This window comes from Lagenorhynchus albirostris, chromosome 15 (genome assembly GCF_949774975.1).
Source record: "Lagenorhynchus albirostris chromosome 15, mLagAlb1.1, whole genome shotgun sequence".
Lineage (NCBI taxonomy): Eukaryota > Metazoa > Chordata > Mammalia > Artiodactyla > Delphinidae > Lagenorhynchus > Lagenorhynchus albirostris.
In genome coordinates, this window is record NC_083109.1 from 53,031,412 (window position 1) to 53,050,994 (window position 19,583).

General features: G+C 46.9%; 1 protein-coding gene across 2 annotated transcripts in view; it reads left to right on the plus strand.

Annotated features, from left to right (window-relative positions):
* DNAJA3 (DnaJ heat shock protein family (Hsp40) member A3) overlaps nt 1-19,583 on the plus strand; it is a 31,033-nt gene extending 11,450 nt beyond the window's left edge. The window contains exons 3-12 of one of the 2 annotated variants that reach the window (XM_060123312.1): nt 444-527; nt 1,332-1,532; nt 2,535-2,687; nt 7,822-7,969; nt 9,010-9,074; nt 10,561-10,689; nt 11,204-11,319; nt 12,079-12,176; nt 17,632-17,748; nt 18,356-19,583. In XM_060123312.1, the coding sequence (XP_059979295.1) occupies nt 444-527; nt 1,332-1,532; nt 2,535-2,687; nt 7,822-7,969; nt 9,010-9,074; nt 10,561-10,689; nt 11,204-11,319; nt 12,079-12,176; nt 17,632-17,735 (1,098 nt within the window). In that variant the 3' untranslated portion in view covers nt 17,736-17,748; nt 18,356-19,583. The remainder of the gene's footprint in view (nt 1-443; nt 528-1,331; nt 1,533-2,534; nt 2,688-7,821; nt 7,970-9,009; nt 9,075-10,560; nt 10,690-11,203; nt 11,320-12,078; nt 12,177-17,631; nt 17,749-18,355) is intronic. The other variant, XM_060123313.1, reaches the window with a different exon arrangement.

Genomic DNA, 19,583 nt, shown 5'->3' on the forward strand with positions numbered 1-19,583 from the left:
TTTTGTTAGAGATTTGTTGTGGTTGAAAAATGTATACACACCTCAGATTTGAAGAGATAGTTTTATTTATTTATTTCTCTTTTCCAAAATTCAGTTTGTCATTTTGTAATAAACTTTTGATCAAATTTGAAAGCTGAACACAATGTGTATGTTCTTAATTCTGGCTGTGCTTTGCTTTTAGTTTGTTTTTATTGAGGTATAATTGACATGTTAGTTTCAGGTGTACAACATAATGACTCAACATTTGCATACACTAAAATGATCATCACAGTAAGTCTAGTTAGAGATGGTTTATTTTAAAGTCTTAAACCTTGTTTTAAGAATTGCTATTGGTTGTAAAGTCTCAGACAACTGCTACAAAGGAGGTGAGGTGTAACTGGTATCTGGGGTTCAGTTTTAGTAATCATCTTGTGTCCATAGTAATTTACCATTTCCTCCCTTAGCTCGCCAAGAAATATCACCCAGACACGAATAAGGATGATCCCAAAGCCAAGGAGAAGTTCTCCCAGCTGGCAGAGGCCTATGAGGTAATGCAGCCCACCGGTGTGTGCAGTCACTGTCATTCCGCTGTGTGTGTGCATCAGAGCTCGCTGCCCAGGGCAACCGCTGTGTCAGAAGGTCCAGTGGGAAGGCTGTGTTCCCCACGAGATCACCTCGTTGAAGGAAAAAAAAAAATTCCCAGATCCAAAATTTTCACATTAGATCTAACTTGGAATCTCATCAAAGAAAAGGATCCAATAATCTGTGTTAACAGAGCTCCCTCCACTCGGACTTGTAGCTGGGTCTCGGAACTCCTTGTCAGAGTAAACAGTTTTGTGCCTATTTGATGACCCCTCCCATCCCTAACTTAGGGCATCACTGTCTGGTGGGGATGGTGGGTGTTATAAAAGTAGACCACCACTGCCCTAGAGGAATGTAGAATGTAATCAGGGGGATGAAGCGGACATGAAACAGCCACTGAGCATTGCAGAGTTAAGTGAAAGCGGACCTCCTTCCTGGACTTCGGCCATGCTGAAGGGGTTCAGGATATGTAGGATATCCTACGTCTGCTCTGTGTGTGTGTTTGTGTGTGTGTGTGCGTGTGCGTGTGCGTGCGCAAGTGTGCGTCCACCCGACCATTCGAGAATAAGTCGCAGACGTGGTGTCTCTCTATCCCTAAGTACTTCTGTGTGTATTCGCTAAGAACAAGAACATTCTTTTCCATAACTTCAGTACAGCTGTCAAGATTAGGAAATTTTATGTTGATTCAATACCACTGTCTGTGCTTGGTGTGTGTGTCCCTGGACCTTGGGAGACTCAGGAGCACCTGACTGCTGTGCCTTTCACGGTAGGTCCTGAGTGATGAAGTGAAGAGGAAGCAGTATGACACCTATGGCTCTGCTGGCTTCGATCCTGGGGCCGGCAGCTCTGGGCAGAGCTACTGGAAAGGAGGCCCCACTGTTGACCCTGAGGAGCTCTTCAGGAAGATCTTTGGGGAGTTCTCATCCTCCTCTTTTGGAGACTTCCAGAGTGTGTTCCATCAGCCCCAGGAGGTAAGCATCTCATTTTGAAGAATCATTCAAATTTTAGCTGCCAAGTGTGATGCAAACGGATTTTACCAATTCTTTTTCTCAAAGAAAAAGCTAAAGCGCTTAAATGGGATGATTTGGAGGCAGCCATCTTGGTAGGAAATGGTTCCAGTATTTGAAAAATCATATAATAATGTGTACATACAGTTTTACTATATTCTTACAGTTGCTTAATCCAGCAACACCTAAGGCTCTCAGAGTCCATAGTTAGAGTGTGAATATTTTATCTAGAGCCTGCCTCATTATTCTAGGAGAGCTCAATCCATAGGGAGCTACTGCCAGTCCTGCCTCTTCCATATTTATGTCTTGTTTCAGACATTATCAGAATTGAAGAGAGAGGGGAGTTGTTTTATGATGTGAGTTATGATTGTGGATCGTTTGAGTTGTTAAGAAGGACCATGTACAAATATTTTCTGTGAGCATTTTCAGTTTGTTGAAAAGCACATTTTCACTTAAATATTATCTCTTAAAAATTCTGAGGACTAGGGCAGAATCAGTTGAGTCCCATCTATTCTTGCTTGATAAAGTACAAGTAAGTTAAAAAGTAAAGTAACTAGGGGAACAGATGAATTGGTGGAGCATAGGATTTTTAGGGCAGTGAAAATACTTTGCATGATACTATGGTGAGGATACATGTTATTATACATTTGTTCAGACCCATAGAATATCCAAAACCAAGAGTGAACCCTAATGTAAACTGTGGGCTTTGGATGATTATGTTGTGTCAATGTAGGTTTATCCTTGATAAAATAAATACCGTTCTGGTGAGTGATGTTGATAACAGGGGATGTTGTGCATGTGTGGGGGCAAAGGTATGTGGGAAATCTCTATACCTCCTTCTCAATTTTGTAAACCTAAAACTGCTTTAAAAAATAAAGTCTTTAAAAGAAAAAGTAACTGTAAACTGCTGGGCAGTGCTCTCCCTTACTTTAAGAGAGATAACAGGCGGTCCCTTGATTTCTTTAGTACATCATGGAGTTGACATTCAATCAAGCTGCCAAGGGTGTCAACAAGGAGTTCACCGTGAACATCACTGATACCTGTGAGCGGTGTAATGGCAAAGGGAACGAGCCCGGCACCAAGATGCAGCACTGCCACTACTGCGGTGGCTCCGGCATGGTGAGTGTGAGGCCGAGGCCCTGGCCTCCCACCTCTTGCCCCCTTCCTGCTTCCCTCCACCACTCCTCTTTTCTGTGCTCCAATGGACCTAGGGCTTTGAGAGCTCATAACTAGGTGGGACTGTTTTATCTAGAATCTTCTACATTTTCCCAGGAGTGCTCTGTCTTAATCAACAATACAGAAGAAGCAATGAAACTCTGCTGTCTTCTCTGAAAATACATTGTGGGGTATTTTGATAATTTGAACCTGGGGTAGGGGAGGGGGACTTAAATTTTGCTTGAAGTGTGATCATTTTTTTCTTTTTGGTAAGTTTCAGGTATAACTCAAACTTATAGAATAGTATGAAGAACCACTCCCTTACTCCTTCTACCCAGCTTCACCAATTGTTAACATTTTGTCGCATTTGCTTTGTCATTTGTGGTGTGTACATATGTGTGTGTGTGTATATGTGTGTGTGTGTATATTTTTTTTTTTTTTGGCTGCGCGGGCTCTTTGTTGTGGCACATGGGCTTCTCTAGTTGCGGCGTTTGGGCTCTAGAGTGCACAGGCTCAGTAGTTGCAGCACACGAACTTAGTTGTGGTTTGTGGGATCTTAGTTCCCCAACCAGTGTTCGAACCTGGGCCCCCTGCATTGGGAGTGTGGAGTCTTAACCAGTGGACCACCAGGGAAGTCCCTATGGTATATATATTTGCTAAGAGCAAGAATATTTTTTTACGTAACCACAGTAAGTTGTCAAAATCAGGAAGTTTAATGTTGATACAATACCATTATCTGTACAATTCAGATTTTTTCAGTTGTCCTTATAATGTTCTTTTTTTCCACAAGCCCAGTATCCAGTCTGTGATCTTGCATAGTATCTGGTTGTCATATCTTTTGTCTCCTTTAATCGGGAATGACTTCTCAGTCTTTCTTTTATGACAACTGACATTTTTTAGGATTACAGACCTGCTTTGTAGGATGTCCCTCATTTAGGTCATCTGATGTTTTATCCTGATAAAATTCAGATTATGCATTTTTTGCAGAAACACCAGACATGTAGTGCCCTTTTCATGGATCATGTCAGGAGTCATGAGGTGTCAGTTTGTCTCATTAGTGGTGATGTTACATTTGTTCACAATCAGTTAAGGTAGTGTCCACCGGGTTTCTTCATTATAAAGTTTATTATTTTTCCCATTGAAATTAACAAGGAAGTTATGAGGTACCTTGACACTATATAAATATCCTGTTCCTCATCAAACTTATACCCAATAGTTACAGCATCCATGGATCAGTCTTGCCTAAATCAGGGATTATTGTGACTGTTGCTAAATGGTGATTTTCTTTTTTGTTTTTTAAGGGTTTTTTTGGAATTTTTGAATTTTATTTTATTTATTTTTTTATACAGCACATTCTTATTAGTTATCTTTTTTATACATATTAGCGTATATATGTCAATCCCAATCTCCCTAAATGGTGCTTTTCTGATTGCAACATCCCTTCTTTGTTTATTGTCATTCTACTGAAAGGAAGAGCTTTCTCTTCTCCATTTATTTATTCATTCTTTCATTCATATCAGTATGAACTCATGGATTCTTATTTTATTCACTGAACTGTCATTAGTATTACTTACTTTGATGCTCAAACTGTCCCTGACTTGGCCTGTGGAAGTGTCTTCTGGCTGGCTCCTGTATTCTTTTGATGTGTCCCCATCATTCCACTGCGCCACCAGGGAAGTCCCTGCCTCAGTCTTCTTATGGCCACGGTATTCCTTTATATGGACACATCACCGTTTGTTTAGGCAGGCCCCTGTTGCTGGATGCCTAGGTGGTTCTTATTTTTTTCATGTTATAGACAATGGATACCTTTGAATAGTGTCATTCCTCATATTCATTTTTTGAATATACAGGTATCTATTACGTGTGAAGTAGAATATCTTTTCTAAGATTTGAGAGCCATTGTTTTTTTGCATGTATTCCATCTTTTGTCCTTCTTTGTATTGAGTAATTGGTCTTTTTCGTATTCATTTGTAGAAGCCCTTTATAAATTAATTGAATTAGTCCTTTGCCGATGATTTTAGTTGTATTTGTCTTTTGACTTTGAATATATTTTTGCCTATTTGTATATAATTTTCAACGTTCAGAATCATACATGCAATTTTTCCCTTTTTTAATTTATTATAATGAAAGCATTTTTCCATATTTTTGAATATTTTTAAACATTCTTTTTGATGGCTAAATAATAGTCTACTGATGGGTGTGCCCAGAGTTACCTGTAAATACTCCTACAGCTTAGTCTGAGAAAGTGAAGTTGTGCTTACATTCCTCTAGAGGGCGCTCTTGGAGAGGATGAGGATTCCTGTGGTTACAGTTTTGTGAGTTGAGTTGCTGCCACTTGTTACAGATACTTTTTATTTTATTTTTTATTTTATTTCATTTTTGGCTGCGCCAGGCAGCTTATGGGATCTTAATTCCCCAACCAGGGATTGAACCCGGGCCCTCGGCAGTGAAAGCTCCGTGTCCTAACCACTGGACTGCCAGGGAATTCCCTACAGATACTTTTTATTGATCCTAATTCCCTCTCACTTCTAAGGTCCTTTCTCCAAGGCCATGAATTGCTATGACTTTCTTTTTTCACATTTCTTAGGTGAACATTGAGATAAGACAAGCTGAAGTGTATTTCTCTCAAAATGTAATGTTTGAGATTGGGGAAAAAAATTTGCAAGACATAGCTAAAGGATTAGTATTCCTAATATGTAAAGGGCTCTTTCAGAATATTGAGAAAAAGACTAACAGCTCATTAGAAAAACAGATCAAGGTGAGAAGAGGAAATGCAAGTGACCAGCAAACGTTTCTTGCTGGCGATCAGGGAAGTGCAGGTGGAGCTAAGGAGATGCCTGAAGTTCGCCACACATTTCAGAGATGGGTTCAGGCACTGCTGACAGGCTTGTGGGACGTGGCACTCGTGTGCACTGATGGTGGATGTGGAAACCACCCTGGCCACAGCTGCAGTGGCTGTTCACCTGCACATATGCCTCTCTCTGTGGGGATGTAGCCTATAGATCACACCTGGAAAATAGCACATGTACAGGGTGTCCCTTGGAGCCTGTGTGTAATAAGAAAGGACTGGACAGCCTCAGTGACCACCAGGAGTGAGTTGTCTGAAAAATACACTGATGAGGAGTGCTCTCTGAGATTATTAAATTGTTAAAAACAAAATAGCAAAAGCCACAGAACTGTGTGCACGGTATGCTACCTGGGCTTATTGAAAACTTGTAATGCACAGATGGATGGCTTGAAATGTGTGTCTGTAAAAGTAGGATACACAAGTATATCACTACAGCTGTGCATCTATGGAAGGTACTTGGAATGGTTAGGGGCCAGGGGTGAGGGGGACATTTAGCTTTTCACCGTACCTTCATTTTTTACTTTAGAATTTTTTTTTAAATAAATTTATTTATTTACTTATTTTGGGCTATGTTGGGTCTTCATTGCTGCACATGGGCTTTCTCTAGTTGCAGCGAGCGGGGGCTATTTCTGTTTGTGGTGCATGGGCTTCTCATTGCAGTGGCTTCTCTTTTTGCAGAGCATGGGCTCTAGGCGCATGGGCTTCAGTAGTTGTGGCGCACGGGCTTAGTTGCTCTGCGGCATGTGGGATCTTCCTGGACCAGGGCTTGAACCTGCATTGGCAGGGGGATTCTTAACCCCTGCACCACCAGGGAAGTCCCTACTTTAGAATTTTGTACCATACGCACATAGGACCTTTTCAAATAAATATAGCACATAAAATTGTATTGTATTTTTAAAAAAATCTTTTTATTTATTTATTTATTTGGCTGTGTCGGGTCTTAGTTGCGGCATGCGGGATTTTTAGTTGCGGTATGCATACTCTTAGTTGCGGCGTGCGGGATCTATTTCGCTGACCAAGGATCAAACCTGGGCCCCCTGCATTGGGAGTCTTAGCCACTGGACCACCAGGGAAGTACCTAGCACATAAAATTTTAAATTTAATATTTGTCCTAGCAAGTCCACCTTTGGGAATCTGTCTTAGAAAAAAGAGTTAAGACATCAGAACAGAAGGATCTATGTGAAGAGATTTTTTTCTTCACCGAAACAAAAATTAAGTATTAAAATGGAAATTGAAATCTATATATATTGGTCTGGAGGAATGTTCATGATATATCATGAAGATGAAAGGGAAAGCAAGTTGCAGAGCGATAGTATAATATATTGTCATTATAAAATTTTTACTTAAAAAGTTTTTTATGGAGAGAAAGAGAGAGTGAGTGAGCGAGTTGTGGGAAAGAACACCTCAAACTGAGCTACCAAGAGCTGGTCACCTTGGGAATCACGATGAGGGGGGAGATTAATAATTTTTTTAATATATGTTTGTATCCTTTGATTTGCTATAACAACAGGTATTTGATAATTTACCAAGAAAAAAACCCCCAAGGATGCTAGGTTAAATAAAAAGGTAACCGATTTCCAGTGCCCAGTGAGGAGCTGATGGGAGTGGCCACAAATTGTAAGGCCCCACCAGCTGTGCGAGGGGCTGGGAGCCGGGGAGGCTCCTGGAGGACTGGGGTGGGAGGGGCTGGGGGGGGTGGGGAAGAAGAGACCCCTGGGTGGGAGCATGAGCAGCACCAGTACCTGCGAGAGGAGCAGCTTGCCTCCTTGCTCCCAGGGTACCTGTGATGGGGGCTGGGGACAGTGGGGGGGCCCTGGGAGACAGAGAGGCCAGTGCTGCTTCTCCCTTGGAGTGGGCAATGGCAGCTCTGGGTGGGGGTTGCATCCAGTCGTCACTTTCCTCTTTCTTTCTCTGGTTTCCCAGCTGTCCCTTTTGTAATGGGGGGGGTACTCTTTTTAAAGCATATTTGCTCAGCTCCCAGGAGTTTCGGGAACTTCTGTAGAGAGGCAGCATCTCATTTTTCAGCCTCATATAATCAGGTTTGTGGTTTGGGATTCAGAAGTCGGTGCGCTCTAAGTCAGATTAACAGTTTGAGCTCCTGCACCTGTGTCTTTAGGCAGTATGTTTTAGCGCATGTGCACGCAACACGTGAATCTTTGGTGAAATGTTTCTCGTGCACATTGTGGTCCCAGGACCTCGCTGTCAGGGTTTACCGGTGTCTAAGGCTCCCATTTTTCTTCTTTTTATCAGGAAACCATAAATACAGGCCCTTTTGTGATGCGCTCCACATGTCGGAGGTGTGGTGGCCGGGGCTCCATCATCACGTCTCCTTGTGTGGTGTGCAGAGGAGCAGGAGAAGCCAAGCAGAAGAAGAAGGTGGTGATCCCTGTGCCTGCCGGTGGGTCTGGGGCTCCTCCACACACAGGGGCTGGGAGCCAGGGCCATCGTGTCCTTGTTTCTGGAGCCCAAACTCGAGGAGGAACCAGGGTCTCCTTGCGTTTTCCACTGCACCAGTTATCCTTAAAATCTGCACCCATGTCATGTGGGGAGATGGAACCCGACGTGACCGCTCTGCTTCTGTGTGAAGGACTCCCCCATCTCCTCCATCTTCTGTCCCAAGGCCAATGTCATCCCCACTGACAGCCCAGCGGGCAACACCACCCCCTCCTCCTGCCCCCAGGGCCAGCTTGTGCCTGCTCTCCCTAACTGGCTCCTGTTCCTAGGGTAGTGTTTCCACTGTGTGGTCTGATCATGTCTCTCATCCTGTTGAAGACACTGCAGTGACTCTCAGGGGCCGAGAAATGGCCTCCCCTTCCAGCCCCTGCTGGTCTCAGCCTCCGCTCTTTTTAGTCTCCCCCTCATTACCTGCCCTGCAGCTTCCTGACTTTCACGTAGCCCCTGCCTCCCAGAACAGAGCCTTTGCATACGCCATTCCCCGGTGACTGAAGCTCACTGTCCACCTTCTTTTCAGTAGGTTAACTCTGTTCTCCCGGAGCTCCCAGCTCAAGTGTCACTTCCCCAGGGGAGCCTTCTGGAACCCTCCCTGTTCCTTAGATGTTCCTTTGTCTGGAGTTGTGATCTTTTCTTTCTAAGAACACGTCTCTGTTTGTAGTGATACATTTGTTAGTATTGTTATTTGGCTAATAGCTGTCACCCCGATTAGACTCTAAACTCACTGAGATACGAGGTGGACCTGGCAGTAAACCGAAGAAATGAATAGAAGGGGCTTTTGTTCAGTTATCAATTGTATGTTGCACCTTTGGAAAGTTATTTTTGTTTTAAGTTATACTTGTTGCTATCTTCGGTAGTTGTGTTATTCCTTGTTAACAGGAAACAGAAATGAGTAAGTTGGTGGGTTGTAAATGGATCTAGCATAGAAAATGCCTTGGGAGGTCCCAAAATAATCGTTCTCTTCTGAACTTTTGTTTTTACCTACAGGAGTCGAGGATGGCCAGACTGTGAGGATGCCTGTAGGAAAAAGAGAAATTTTCATCACATTCAGGGTAGGTTCTCTGTTTGCACAGCTTCTGTCAGGCCCTTGCTCTCCTGGAGAGGGTACGGCCCAGGCTTCTCATAGGAGAGGTAGGAGCTTCACAGAGTGTCTGGCCATCTGAGTTTCCAAGATGAGCAGTGGCCACTTTGACAGGGTGATTAAACGTGTGTTACATCAAGCTTTTGTGCTAAATGTGGAGAGAACAAAGTTTCCTCGAGGTGTTTACAAGTTGGACTCATAAAAATACAGAAAACATCTTGTATTTTTTATGTATCAAATTGTTCATAGGGACAAACAGTGCCACAGCTACAGTTTTACGTACAATGTGCAGGGCAAACCCACTTTTCTGAGGTGAGGGAAACATGAGAGGAGGTGGCGCCTTCTGCCAGCGATTCCACCAGACGTGTACCCAAGGAGGTGCAGTTCGCAGAGGCAGGGTGTATGACAGCCTCGTTAACAACAGCGAGACAGTGACAACAGTCTGCTGTCCTTGGAGAGGAGAATGGTGAGTGGTCTGCACTGTGGGCCCAGGGCACCTCAGAGCAGGAGGCTCGCGCTACACATGTCAGCATGAGATGTCCTGGGACTTCTCAGTTACGAACAGGGAGAGAGCAGGTTGCAGGGCGAGGGAAGGAGGTCATCTGTGTAAAACTTTAAACCATGTGAGGTGGTGTTATGTATTGTTTAGGGGCAGGTAAACATGTAGGAAAAGTAAACAGATGCTTGTAGGAATGATACCTACTAAATTGGCCTGGTTACTCTGGAGGGGTGAGCTGGAGGTGGGGAGAAGTCACCTGTGTCCTAATGTTCTGTTACCTAAGCTGGGTTGTGGAAACACCGTGTGTTATTTACTTTGCTGGTTTACGTATATGTGAAATATTTTATAATTTAAAACAAAGAAAAAAATAATGTAAAGGATGAGTCTTCTAGACTGAGAAATCGAAGACAAAGGCAGCAGGCTGGAAGCCAATCTATAAGGAAGGCTTGGTAGAGAATTCAGATTGTTCGCAGCTGATGATAGAGAAGAAAAAAAGAAGAAATCACTGGAAGGCAAAGAACGTCTTTGACACACAAAAAATAGTGCTTATAAAATCAGAATAATTCCAGTGTTGTCAGTCTGACTTGAAGGTAGTTTGTACCAAATGACTCTGGAAAGTAAACCGTTTTCGCCTTTGTAGATTGTATTAGTCTGTGTTTCTTTATACTTTCCAATAAAGATTTTTATTTTTTTAATGTTCAGAAGCTGATTTTACTTTTTTACTTCCCTCAACAGTTGAACAGCTTGATCTGAGATGACACTCTTGCATTGCAGTGGAGTAGGAACCTGCCCTGTAACTCCCAGAGCCTGGGGGCGTGGTTGCTTTGGTGAAAGTACATTCTCTCCCTGAAAGTACATTCTCTCCCTGATGCTGTGCTCTGAGCTGCTGAGATGCGTCTGTTGCCCGCTCTCCAGAACAACTTCTCTGAGCGTAACCCCCTCTCGTGCTTGGCTGTAGGTGCAGAAAAGCCCCGTGTTCCGGAGGGACGGTGCAGACATCCACTCCGACCTCTTCATTTCCATAGCTCAGGCCATTCTGGGAGGCACCGCCAGAGCGCAGGGCCTGTACGAGACCATCAACGTGATGGTAAGAGGACAAGTGTGGCCTCGCCACCCTTGTATTTCCTTGTTCTTTTTTTCTGAAACGGGAAATGGCTGAGAAGTGGCTGGAACCTGGGAACAGCCAGCCTGTCGGGGATTCGAGGAGACAAGCTGGGTGTGGGGGGGAAGGAGGAGTGTTGGCTGTGCCTTGGGTGTGACTTGGCAGGGAAGGGAGCTCCCGGGCCATGTCCACTGCTGCCGGGCCGGGGAGCAGCCTAAGTGGTGCCCCAGTTGGCTCTGCCTCCTCCCAGGTCTTGCTCTCCATGCTCCCTCACTCCTGCTCTGGGCTTGCCGCCCCAGACTCCCCGCCCTCAAGGCCGTCACAGGCTCTGCTCGGGATGGACCTGGCTTAGCCAGTTTCCGTGTGGTGTCTGGTGGGTTTGGTCTAGAAACCTGAATGGAGTTCTTTTTGGGAATAAGATTGTCTTCACGTAGTGAAATGTTTTCATTTGGGCAACTGGAAACCAAGGAAAACCAGAGATTCCTTTCTTTCTTTATAGATTCCCCCTGGGACTCAGTCAGACCAGAAGATTCGCATGAGCGGGAAAGGCATCCCCCGGATTAACAGCTACGGCTATGGAGATCACTACATTCACATCAAGATCAGAGTTCCAAAGTAAGCGCTGCTCAGCTGTGGCGAGGCCTGCCCCATCTCTGCAGCTTTCAGCACTGGGCAGGAGCCGCTTGAGGGCTTCTTACCTGCTGAGTTGGTGCTGAGCGGCATGGTGGTTCAGCGCCGAGCCCGACTGCCCGACCTGTGTGACTGCTGCCATAAGCGCTGAGGCTTAGGCAGGTTACTTCTCCCTCTAAGTCAAGTGTGTCCTGCCCGGGCGCTCCTTCTGAAAGTGGACGTAATACAAAAGCTCGACCTCGTTGAGTTGCTGGAAGATTAAAGGAATAACCCATAGGGAATGCTTAGCTATTGCTGCTGCTGTTGATTTTGTTATTATTGTTCTCAGGTTGCCTGCCATCTGGTGGGAGAGACCTATAACCAGATAGTGGTGGGTGATGTCTGTGGTGTCTGGGAGAAAAGTCCAAGCCGGGAGCTGTGGGCATCCGGAGCAGGGCATGCCAGACTCCACTTGGGAGGACTGGGTTTCCAGCCCTCTCTTTAATTAGATCATTTCCATTTTGTTCCCCGCTGTAAACTATTTAGCATAGCCACAGTGGCAGTTGTTTAGAACAAGTTAGGGTAGTTCAGGAGGTTTATTTTACGGAAACTTTGAGGGCGTGGGCTCTTGGATTCAGGGTGTGTCCTGTGCCTGGGTTGCGGGTCTTGCATTTCCCACATGCTGCATGGGGACTGGCCGCGTCCACGTCCTTTAAAGAGCTGCCCAGAGGAAGCACTCTGACACTGACTGTGCTTGGTCCACAGGAGACTGACAAGCCGGCAGCAGAGCCTGATTCTGAGCTACGCTGAGGATGAGACCGATGTGGAGGGGACAGTGAACGGCGTCACCAACACAAGCACTGGTAAGGTGGCCCAGCGACCTGTGGGAGCCCCCAGCCCCTCGGAGGGTGGACGGTTCAGAAGCGTGTTGGGGTTTCCACTTGGGCAGAGCAGAGTAGAAAGAGGGGAGCTGAGGGCTAGGAACGGCAGGGGCAGCCGCGCTCCAGAGTAAAGCTGTTCCCCCTTCCTCTGCACCTGTGCTGCTTGCCGAGGTTAGCAAGTTCCACGATGCTTCCTGCCAGGTATCAGCTGTGTGTCTCAGAGGGCTGCTCTCCTGAGTTCTATCCTTGGTTCTGCCACTTGCCTTGTGACCTTGGGCACATCCCTACCTGAGATCACCTTGTAACCACTAAAGGAGAAGATGGGTTGGGAGGCTTAATGCATTCCTCTCCCAGAAAGCTTCTCCAGGATTTCAGAGTGTCCTGTAAACAACTACTACAGCAATGAAGGACCGTGGTCACATTACCCCAAATTTGCCTGTTCATAGCAGGCTTAAATTCTGAATTCCTAGGGCAATGAAAAACAAAACACCTTATTTACCCTGAGCTTAAACATCATAGGCCCTCTGTAGAGTGGAGTTAAATATTGGTGATTTGATACCAAAATGCCCACAGGCAGAAGCTTTGACCACGGGAACCTCAGCCACAGCCCTCCTCCCATGGGATGGGGCTGCTCTGCTGAGAAAACGCTGTTCTCTGTCGGTTGGGCCTCTGCTGGGGCCAGGACAGGCTGTGCCAAGGGTGAATTGGCTTCAGCTGCCCAACATGTTGCTTCCTCGTTGCATCATTTTGTTTTTGTCTGGGTCCTGGATCTGCCTCTCACCTTCTCAGAGCTTGAATGGCATTAGATCAGTGTATGGTCATTCAGAGCAGGTGATTGGAGTGGGGGGGTGGGGGCTTGGCCTTGCAGCCCCGGGGTAGGGGTGGGGGTCCCAGCAGCAATAGCCTTTGCATGGACTTGGCTGAGCTCCTGTTTTGTTTTTGTTTTTTGTGTTTTTTTGGCTGTGCCACGTGGCTTGTGGGTTCTGAGTAACCAGACCAGGGATCAAACCTGCACCCCCTGCATTGGAAGCGTGGAGTCTCAACCCCTGGACTGCCAGGGAGGTCCCCTGAGTTCCTGTTAAGTCCAGGGGACCAAGTCCTCCGTGAAGAAGCAGCTGCCACAAATCCTGTCTGTGGCCAACTAGGCACCAAGTGGGCACTTATTTTAGTGGTTTCGTTCTTAGACTTTTTTCATATTTTCTGTTAATATCCCTTGAACTAAAAGGAAGTGGGAATGGTTGTTCCATGTAACTCTACTTATGCACCTCTAGCTTCTTCGTGAGTCCCAAATTTTTCCGCAGTCATGGAGCATGTGAGATTTGTTCTGCAGCCAGTTCTCAGCTGTGCCCCCTCCCACATTGGGAACTTGAGGTCCACCTGGGCCTTGTTCACTATATTTGAGTGTCAGTTATTAGTCGTCACCAGTTGTTGTCTTCAGTCCCTTTCTGAGAGCTTAAATTGGGAGTTGATCGTGCAGTCAGCTTATGAGTGTTCTTAGAACCGTCATTATTTTCATGGTTCTTTGTCCTGTTAGCTCATTCCCTGTCCCCTTGTTCAGCCAGGATTTATTGGGACGCTCCTGTGTGCCAGACACTTTGCCAGTTCTTCCTTTAAATGTTTATTGACATAATTTTGCTAAGTATAGCATAACTTTACATAGGCATTGGATGCATTTGTGAAAAGTGTTTATAAAGTAAAATGAGTATACCAAATTATTATTTTTTCTACTTCTGTTGTCATTTCAGAATTGTATTCCAGTGGGAAATTTGGCTGCCAGACATAATTCTTTAAAAGGCATTTAAGAATCTTAGTAATGGCTTCAAAGAATGCATTGTCAGTCAGTCTGCTACCTGGGTGTGGTTAAGCCTCTTGTTACACTGTGAAGAAAGTTACCTTTGCAGTCCACGTGTGAAAACACACCAGTGTACAAAATTCCCCTCCTGTCAACTTCCTTAAGGTGACTCCTATTTATTTAAGTAGAGCCTGAATCTCTTTTATTGAAGTTTTACTAGAAGCAGTTGCTTGCAGTCATCAGTGGTTCTTGGGCTAAAGTGTCATTTCTTAATAGCCTCTAAGTGAGATAGTCAGCAGAGACTGTCACTGCAGATACAAACGGATTCCTGGGTGTCTTTGCTTTCATTACGGGAAGGCATTTGGAATAGTTACAATTATGTAGGAAACTGACGCAAAGTTTTTGGTGGGTTTAGTATCCCTTGTTTACTTTTGTTCCCTAAAGCCCCTGCTGAAAACCTTAATGTCTGACCCTGGCTTCATTCCCAGTCTGTGAAGCAGAAGACCGTAGTGAGCTTGGGACCCTTAGTGCTCTCGGGGGCCTGGGGTGCTCTGAGGTACCACGTGGCCTTTTGGGTTTAGAGACAGTGTGGCTCATTGTTTGTGTTTCTGGATCATCATTAATTCCTGTGACAACCAACATACGTACACTTAGCTGTCGTGTAGGAGCCTGTTCCATAGCTCATTATTTGGGGATCCCACTGCGTTCTCTTCTCTGACAAGCTGACAGTTGACTATAGAGCCCCTTTATCTAGGCAGGGTGGAGGCAAGAGGAAGATGAGGGAAGAGACATTTTAGTGGAACAAGGGGTGCTCCACTGGCTCAGTCTGTGCGTGTAGACGGCTCAGGGAGTCAGGCTGTGAGTGTAGACCCGCACCTCTACCTGTAGGGTGGGTCCAGTCCTCAGAAGTTATCCTGGAGTCCTGTTGGCTTCTCTGTTTCTTCACACAGATGGTCATTGAGCATTTGCCACGTGATAAGAAGCAATGCATAGAGAGACAGGGTCCCTGCCCCATCCAGCTTACAGTGTGAGTGGGGAGGACAGGGCAAGCACTGAACCCCCAAATAAGTGTTAGACCTTGCTTATAACACTAGGGGTTTGTGACTGTGGAGAAAGGTGGTACACATTCCCAGAATGAATGTTACCTGGTTATTCTTCATTTTGTAAAGGGCCATCAAACACTTATGACTGGGAATCGCTGCCTGTAGGCTGGGAGCGTGTCCTCTTTGAATCCCCTGCACGTGCATAGCGCCTGTTAGCTGAGTTTATCTGAATTCATTTTCCTTCTGAGGGATGGAAATGTAACCCCTGCTCGGGCAAGCTGCGTGTGGTCTGATAGAGGAGTCCTGTGCCTCGGGTCTGACCTCTGCCTGAGGTTGGCTGAGCAGCCCCTCCGCTCTGGTCACCTCCTGAAGGTGCAGACTGGAAACGCTCATGCAGTGCCTGTGCAGCTGGAGGGATCATGGGCATTTCCTGTTTATCCTAAGTGCAGGAATCATGTGCCAGCTTGTATCCTGTAATGAAATCAGAAGGCACCTGAGTGCTCAGGACATCCTATAAGGACACGTCCCTCCTCCCATGGGCCAGAAAAGTGATGTAGGCATAGACTGCATCATCCGTGTGCAGAGGCTCACAGTTTATCCCTGACTTTCGGTTCAGAATTTTAAATTCAATGTTTAAATCCTTTGATGTCCCTGTCAGTAAGCCTTATTCCTGAAGGAGCCCACATTTAAAATAGAGAGAGATAAGAATGTGTTCTGGTGGCAGGGGGTGAGAATTTCCAGGTGTGTCTGTGTTCTGTTTTATTTTTTGGTTTTGAATCATTAACCCGCTAACTAGGTATTTATTCTGGCTCTCCCAGACTTTGGCCAAACGCTGTGGCCCCGGGGCATGACTGCAGAGACAGCAGAGTGGGGGTGGGGGTGATGGTGGTCACTGAGTGTTTCTGTGCCCCATTGTGACTAATAGTTAAGAGCTTGGGTTCTGCTATCAAATGATTCAGGTCCCAGCTCTGCCATTTTTAGCTATAAAGCCTTAGGCAAATTTCTTTACTTCTGAGCCTCAGTTGCCTCATCTATAAATTGGGGATAATAGTAGCATCTACTTCATAGGGTTCTTCTGTGATTAAATAAGATCATGTGGATAAAGCATTTGGCACGATACCTGGCACATGTTAAAAGCTCCATCAGCAGCAGTAACTCATAGTGTGAGACACACACACACGTGCACACACACACAGACTTGCTGTCCCCTCACCAAGGACATAACAAAATTCAATACTTTTGCCTTGCCTTGCCTTGTCCGAGGAGGCCCAGGAAATTTCTGGTTTGTGGATTCCTTTGTGTTAAGAGAGTCCTTTTTTGTTACTTAAGTCTTTATGTAAGAAAAGGGGACGTGAAGGACTGAAGGAGGGCACACCTGGCCTTGTAACCTGCGGCCATGGATGCCTCTCACAGGGGCCTGCCGCCGTGATTGTGCAGTGCCCAGGTCCTCACCTGGGGAGCCCTGGGCATCGGGCTTTTGTGGTTGCTCAGACCTCTGTCAGCACATTCTTGTTTGGGGCCACCGCTATCTCTCTGAGGACATTCCTGACTTAGGAGAGCATATCAGGTCCAGAGGACGGCCCGGGGGGCTGTACCCAGGACAACCTGCCCCACCCCTGCTGGGGGCCTGTTGCCCAGAGCTTTGGGCCTCTCACCAACAAAGGCGTCTTAGACTGAGATCTTGGAGACGTGACCATTTTGTACCCTCGACGTGCTGTACTTGATGTACATCTCCTAGCATGTTGAGATGTGCTAATTCTCCTAGCACAATGAAAAATATTGAGTACAGTCCAGCTCATAACAAGTTGGCCCTCTGCCTCGTGGTTGGCAGGTCTTTAAAACGATGTGTTAGTGCAGCAGAGTTGCTCTCAGTGGGCCCTCAAGAAACAGCAGATCAGCCTCCCTTTATCTGGAGCATTTGGAGCCAGATGCTTGCCCAGTGACACACAGGGTCCTCGGCTGCCATTGTCATAGATGAGAAGTGCGCATGTCCTGGGATCCCCAGGTGTCCCGGAGACGGTTTGTGTGCACCGACAGGCTGTGGAAGCTGGTTGGTTGGTCTTGGTGCGTGTTCTTCACTTCTCAGAGCCGGTGAGTGAGAGCCTGGACTTTGGCGTCTGACTGCTTGGGTCTCATCTCGGGCCTCCTGCCTGCTTACCGGCTCTGTGACCTTGGGCATGCCACCTAACCCCTTTGTGCCTCTGGTTTTTGGTTTTTTCATCTGTGGAACTTACCTGTAAGGTTAGCCTAAGGATTGAACGAGCTAATGTGGATGCCGTGTGGCCTGGCCCAGAAGACATCTGGCACTTGGCTCTATTTCTATTACGGTTGTTAAGGTAGAGACAGCTCCTTTTTGTCCCTTTCTATTTCTTGTCTTCCTTTCGAGGGCCAGTGACTCGAGGAGCAGTTGGGATGCTCCAAAGTGCTGAGCCATCTGACAGGCGGGGCAGCCCTGGCCAATCGGGGTGCAGCCCCCTCTCCTCTCTGGGTGGCGCTTGGTGGCTCCTTCAGTGGCGAGCCCTGGGTAGCCAGGTGGGACCTGGGATGGGACACATGGAGGTGTGCGCCCTTGACCCCAGTTCTCTCTGCTGTTTGTGCCCAGGTGGTAGCACCATGGATAGCTCCGCAGGAGGCAAGGCTAGGCCTGAGGCTGGGGAGGACAAGGAGGGACTCCTTTCCAAACTTAAGAAAATGTTTACCTCCTGATATCCCAGCCGAGGTAGGAAAACCCCTGAGGTTCCTCCCCTTTTTGTTCCCCTCTGTGAACTAATCCGTTTTCTGTCACTTTAACCAGTATCGTCCCCCCACACCCAGAGTTGAAGAGGTTCCAGTCTCAGGCGTGGTGTGTCTGGCTCCCCTCAGAGTCAAGCCTCAGCCCGTGGGGAGTCAGCCGGTAGTGCAGGGCCAAACCACAGAATGTAGCCGCTTCTGCGGCTCCACTTCCTGGAGAGGTTGCTGCTTCCCAGCCCTCCTTCCACCAGCTCCTGGGGGCTCTGCGTCCTGCCGTGGTGAGGACCAGGTTGCCCACAGTCACAGAGGGCAAGTCATAGCAGAGCCAGGCCTAGAACTCAGATCTCCCCAATCCCCGCCCTGTCCTGCCTGGGAGGCGCGGGGAGGTGTCAACCTTGGTTAGGGCTGGGGTGGGGGGCACTGCCAGGAGTCCTGCTTGCTCACTGTGGTGTCTCGGGACTCACTTTTTACTTGTGCTGGTCCCTGGTGGCTGGGGCTCCTGGTGCAGCTCCTTCTCAGGGATGACAGAAGCTCACCAACAGGGCGTGTTCTTCCTGCGATGCCAGTGAAATGTAACTGTTTGTGTCTTGGCTCAGGAAAACGGTCCACCGGAAACTAGGCCGGGAGCAGCAGCCCCTCCTTGTGGCCAGGGCATCTCAGATGCAGGAGGATTCCACACAGCAGCACCGAGCCCCTGCCTGCAGAGGCCCTCTGGACCACCTTGGAAACAGCAAAATCATGTGACAATGCACCTCTCCATGGAAGGGTCATGGTGGACAGCCCCTGGGCAGTAAGGCATGGCAGGTCTCAGGGCTGGTAGTTTCCTATCCATGGGTAGGTAACTTGGCCTCTTCTGGCTCCGGCAGAGTCAGACAGCTGGACATTTCTTGCAGAGCTAAAACTCTGATTTGGAATCAAATGTGGTTAAAGAATTAAAGGCCATGCTTACAGCTTAAAAATGAAGCCTTAAGTTGCACCGAGTTGTGAAGTGATTAATTTCCCTCTCAGCAAACCTCTGGGAGGTTCCAGAATGAGTCTTTCCTGACAGGGTTGTCTTTTCCAGGAACCTGGGGCATGCACGCCCCACTTGTGTCATCCACTCCTCAGCAGGGGCATCCCCTGCTAGAGTTTGTTTTAATTCCAAAAGGTACCAAGCAGCTGGAACATGGGGGCCTTGGGGGCCCGGGGTGACACATATGAAGACAGTCCCTGGAGATGCTACTCTTGATCACATGGGCCATGATCTCTGTCAGGATGGATAGTCCTTCCTCCCACCCCACTTGGGGTGGCCCCTTGTCCCCTGACAGTTGAGTTCTGTTGTTCTAAGCCGGGTGTGAGTGGAGCTCCTGCCCTTCTGCTGGACCACAGCCAGCCGTGGCCTGGGGCCGACTAACGGCCTCTTAAACCCGGAGCCCTGCCCTGCTGCCTGCCAGGGCCTTGGTTCTCACCACTCACAGTTGACCTCTGTTTTCAGAAGTGTGTTTAAATTATTCAGTGCTAAGAATCATCGTCTTTTCCTGATAAACGTTTGTTTAGAAAAGGAGAGCACAGTCTCAGCAGTTGAAGGTTCTCCACCATCCAGCCAGAGCAAAACACTGTTTCCCCAGCCTTGGATCGTAGGATGTGTGGGTTCCATTGTGTTTCCAGATCCCCCTGTTGTGGTAAGACAGGTTAATGGAGAACACTTCTGATTAGTTCCCTTTTTGTTTTCCTTCATAATTTACTAAAATAAAGCATCTACTAGTGTCTGCTTTAGGAATGTAAAATGATTCTGTATCAATGTAAATAAGATTATCTACTACAAAGAGATATTTAAAACCTAAA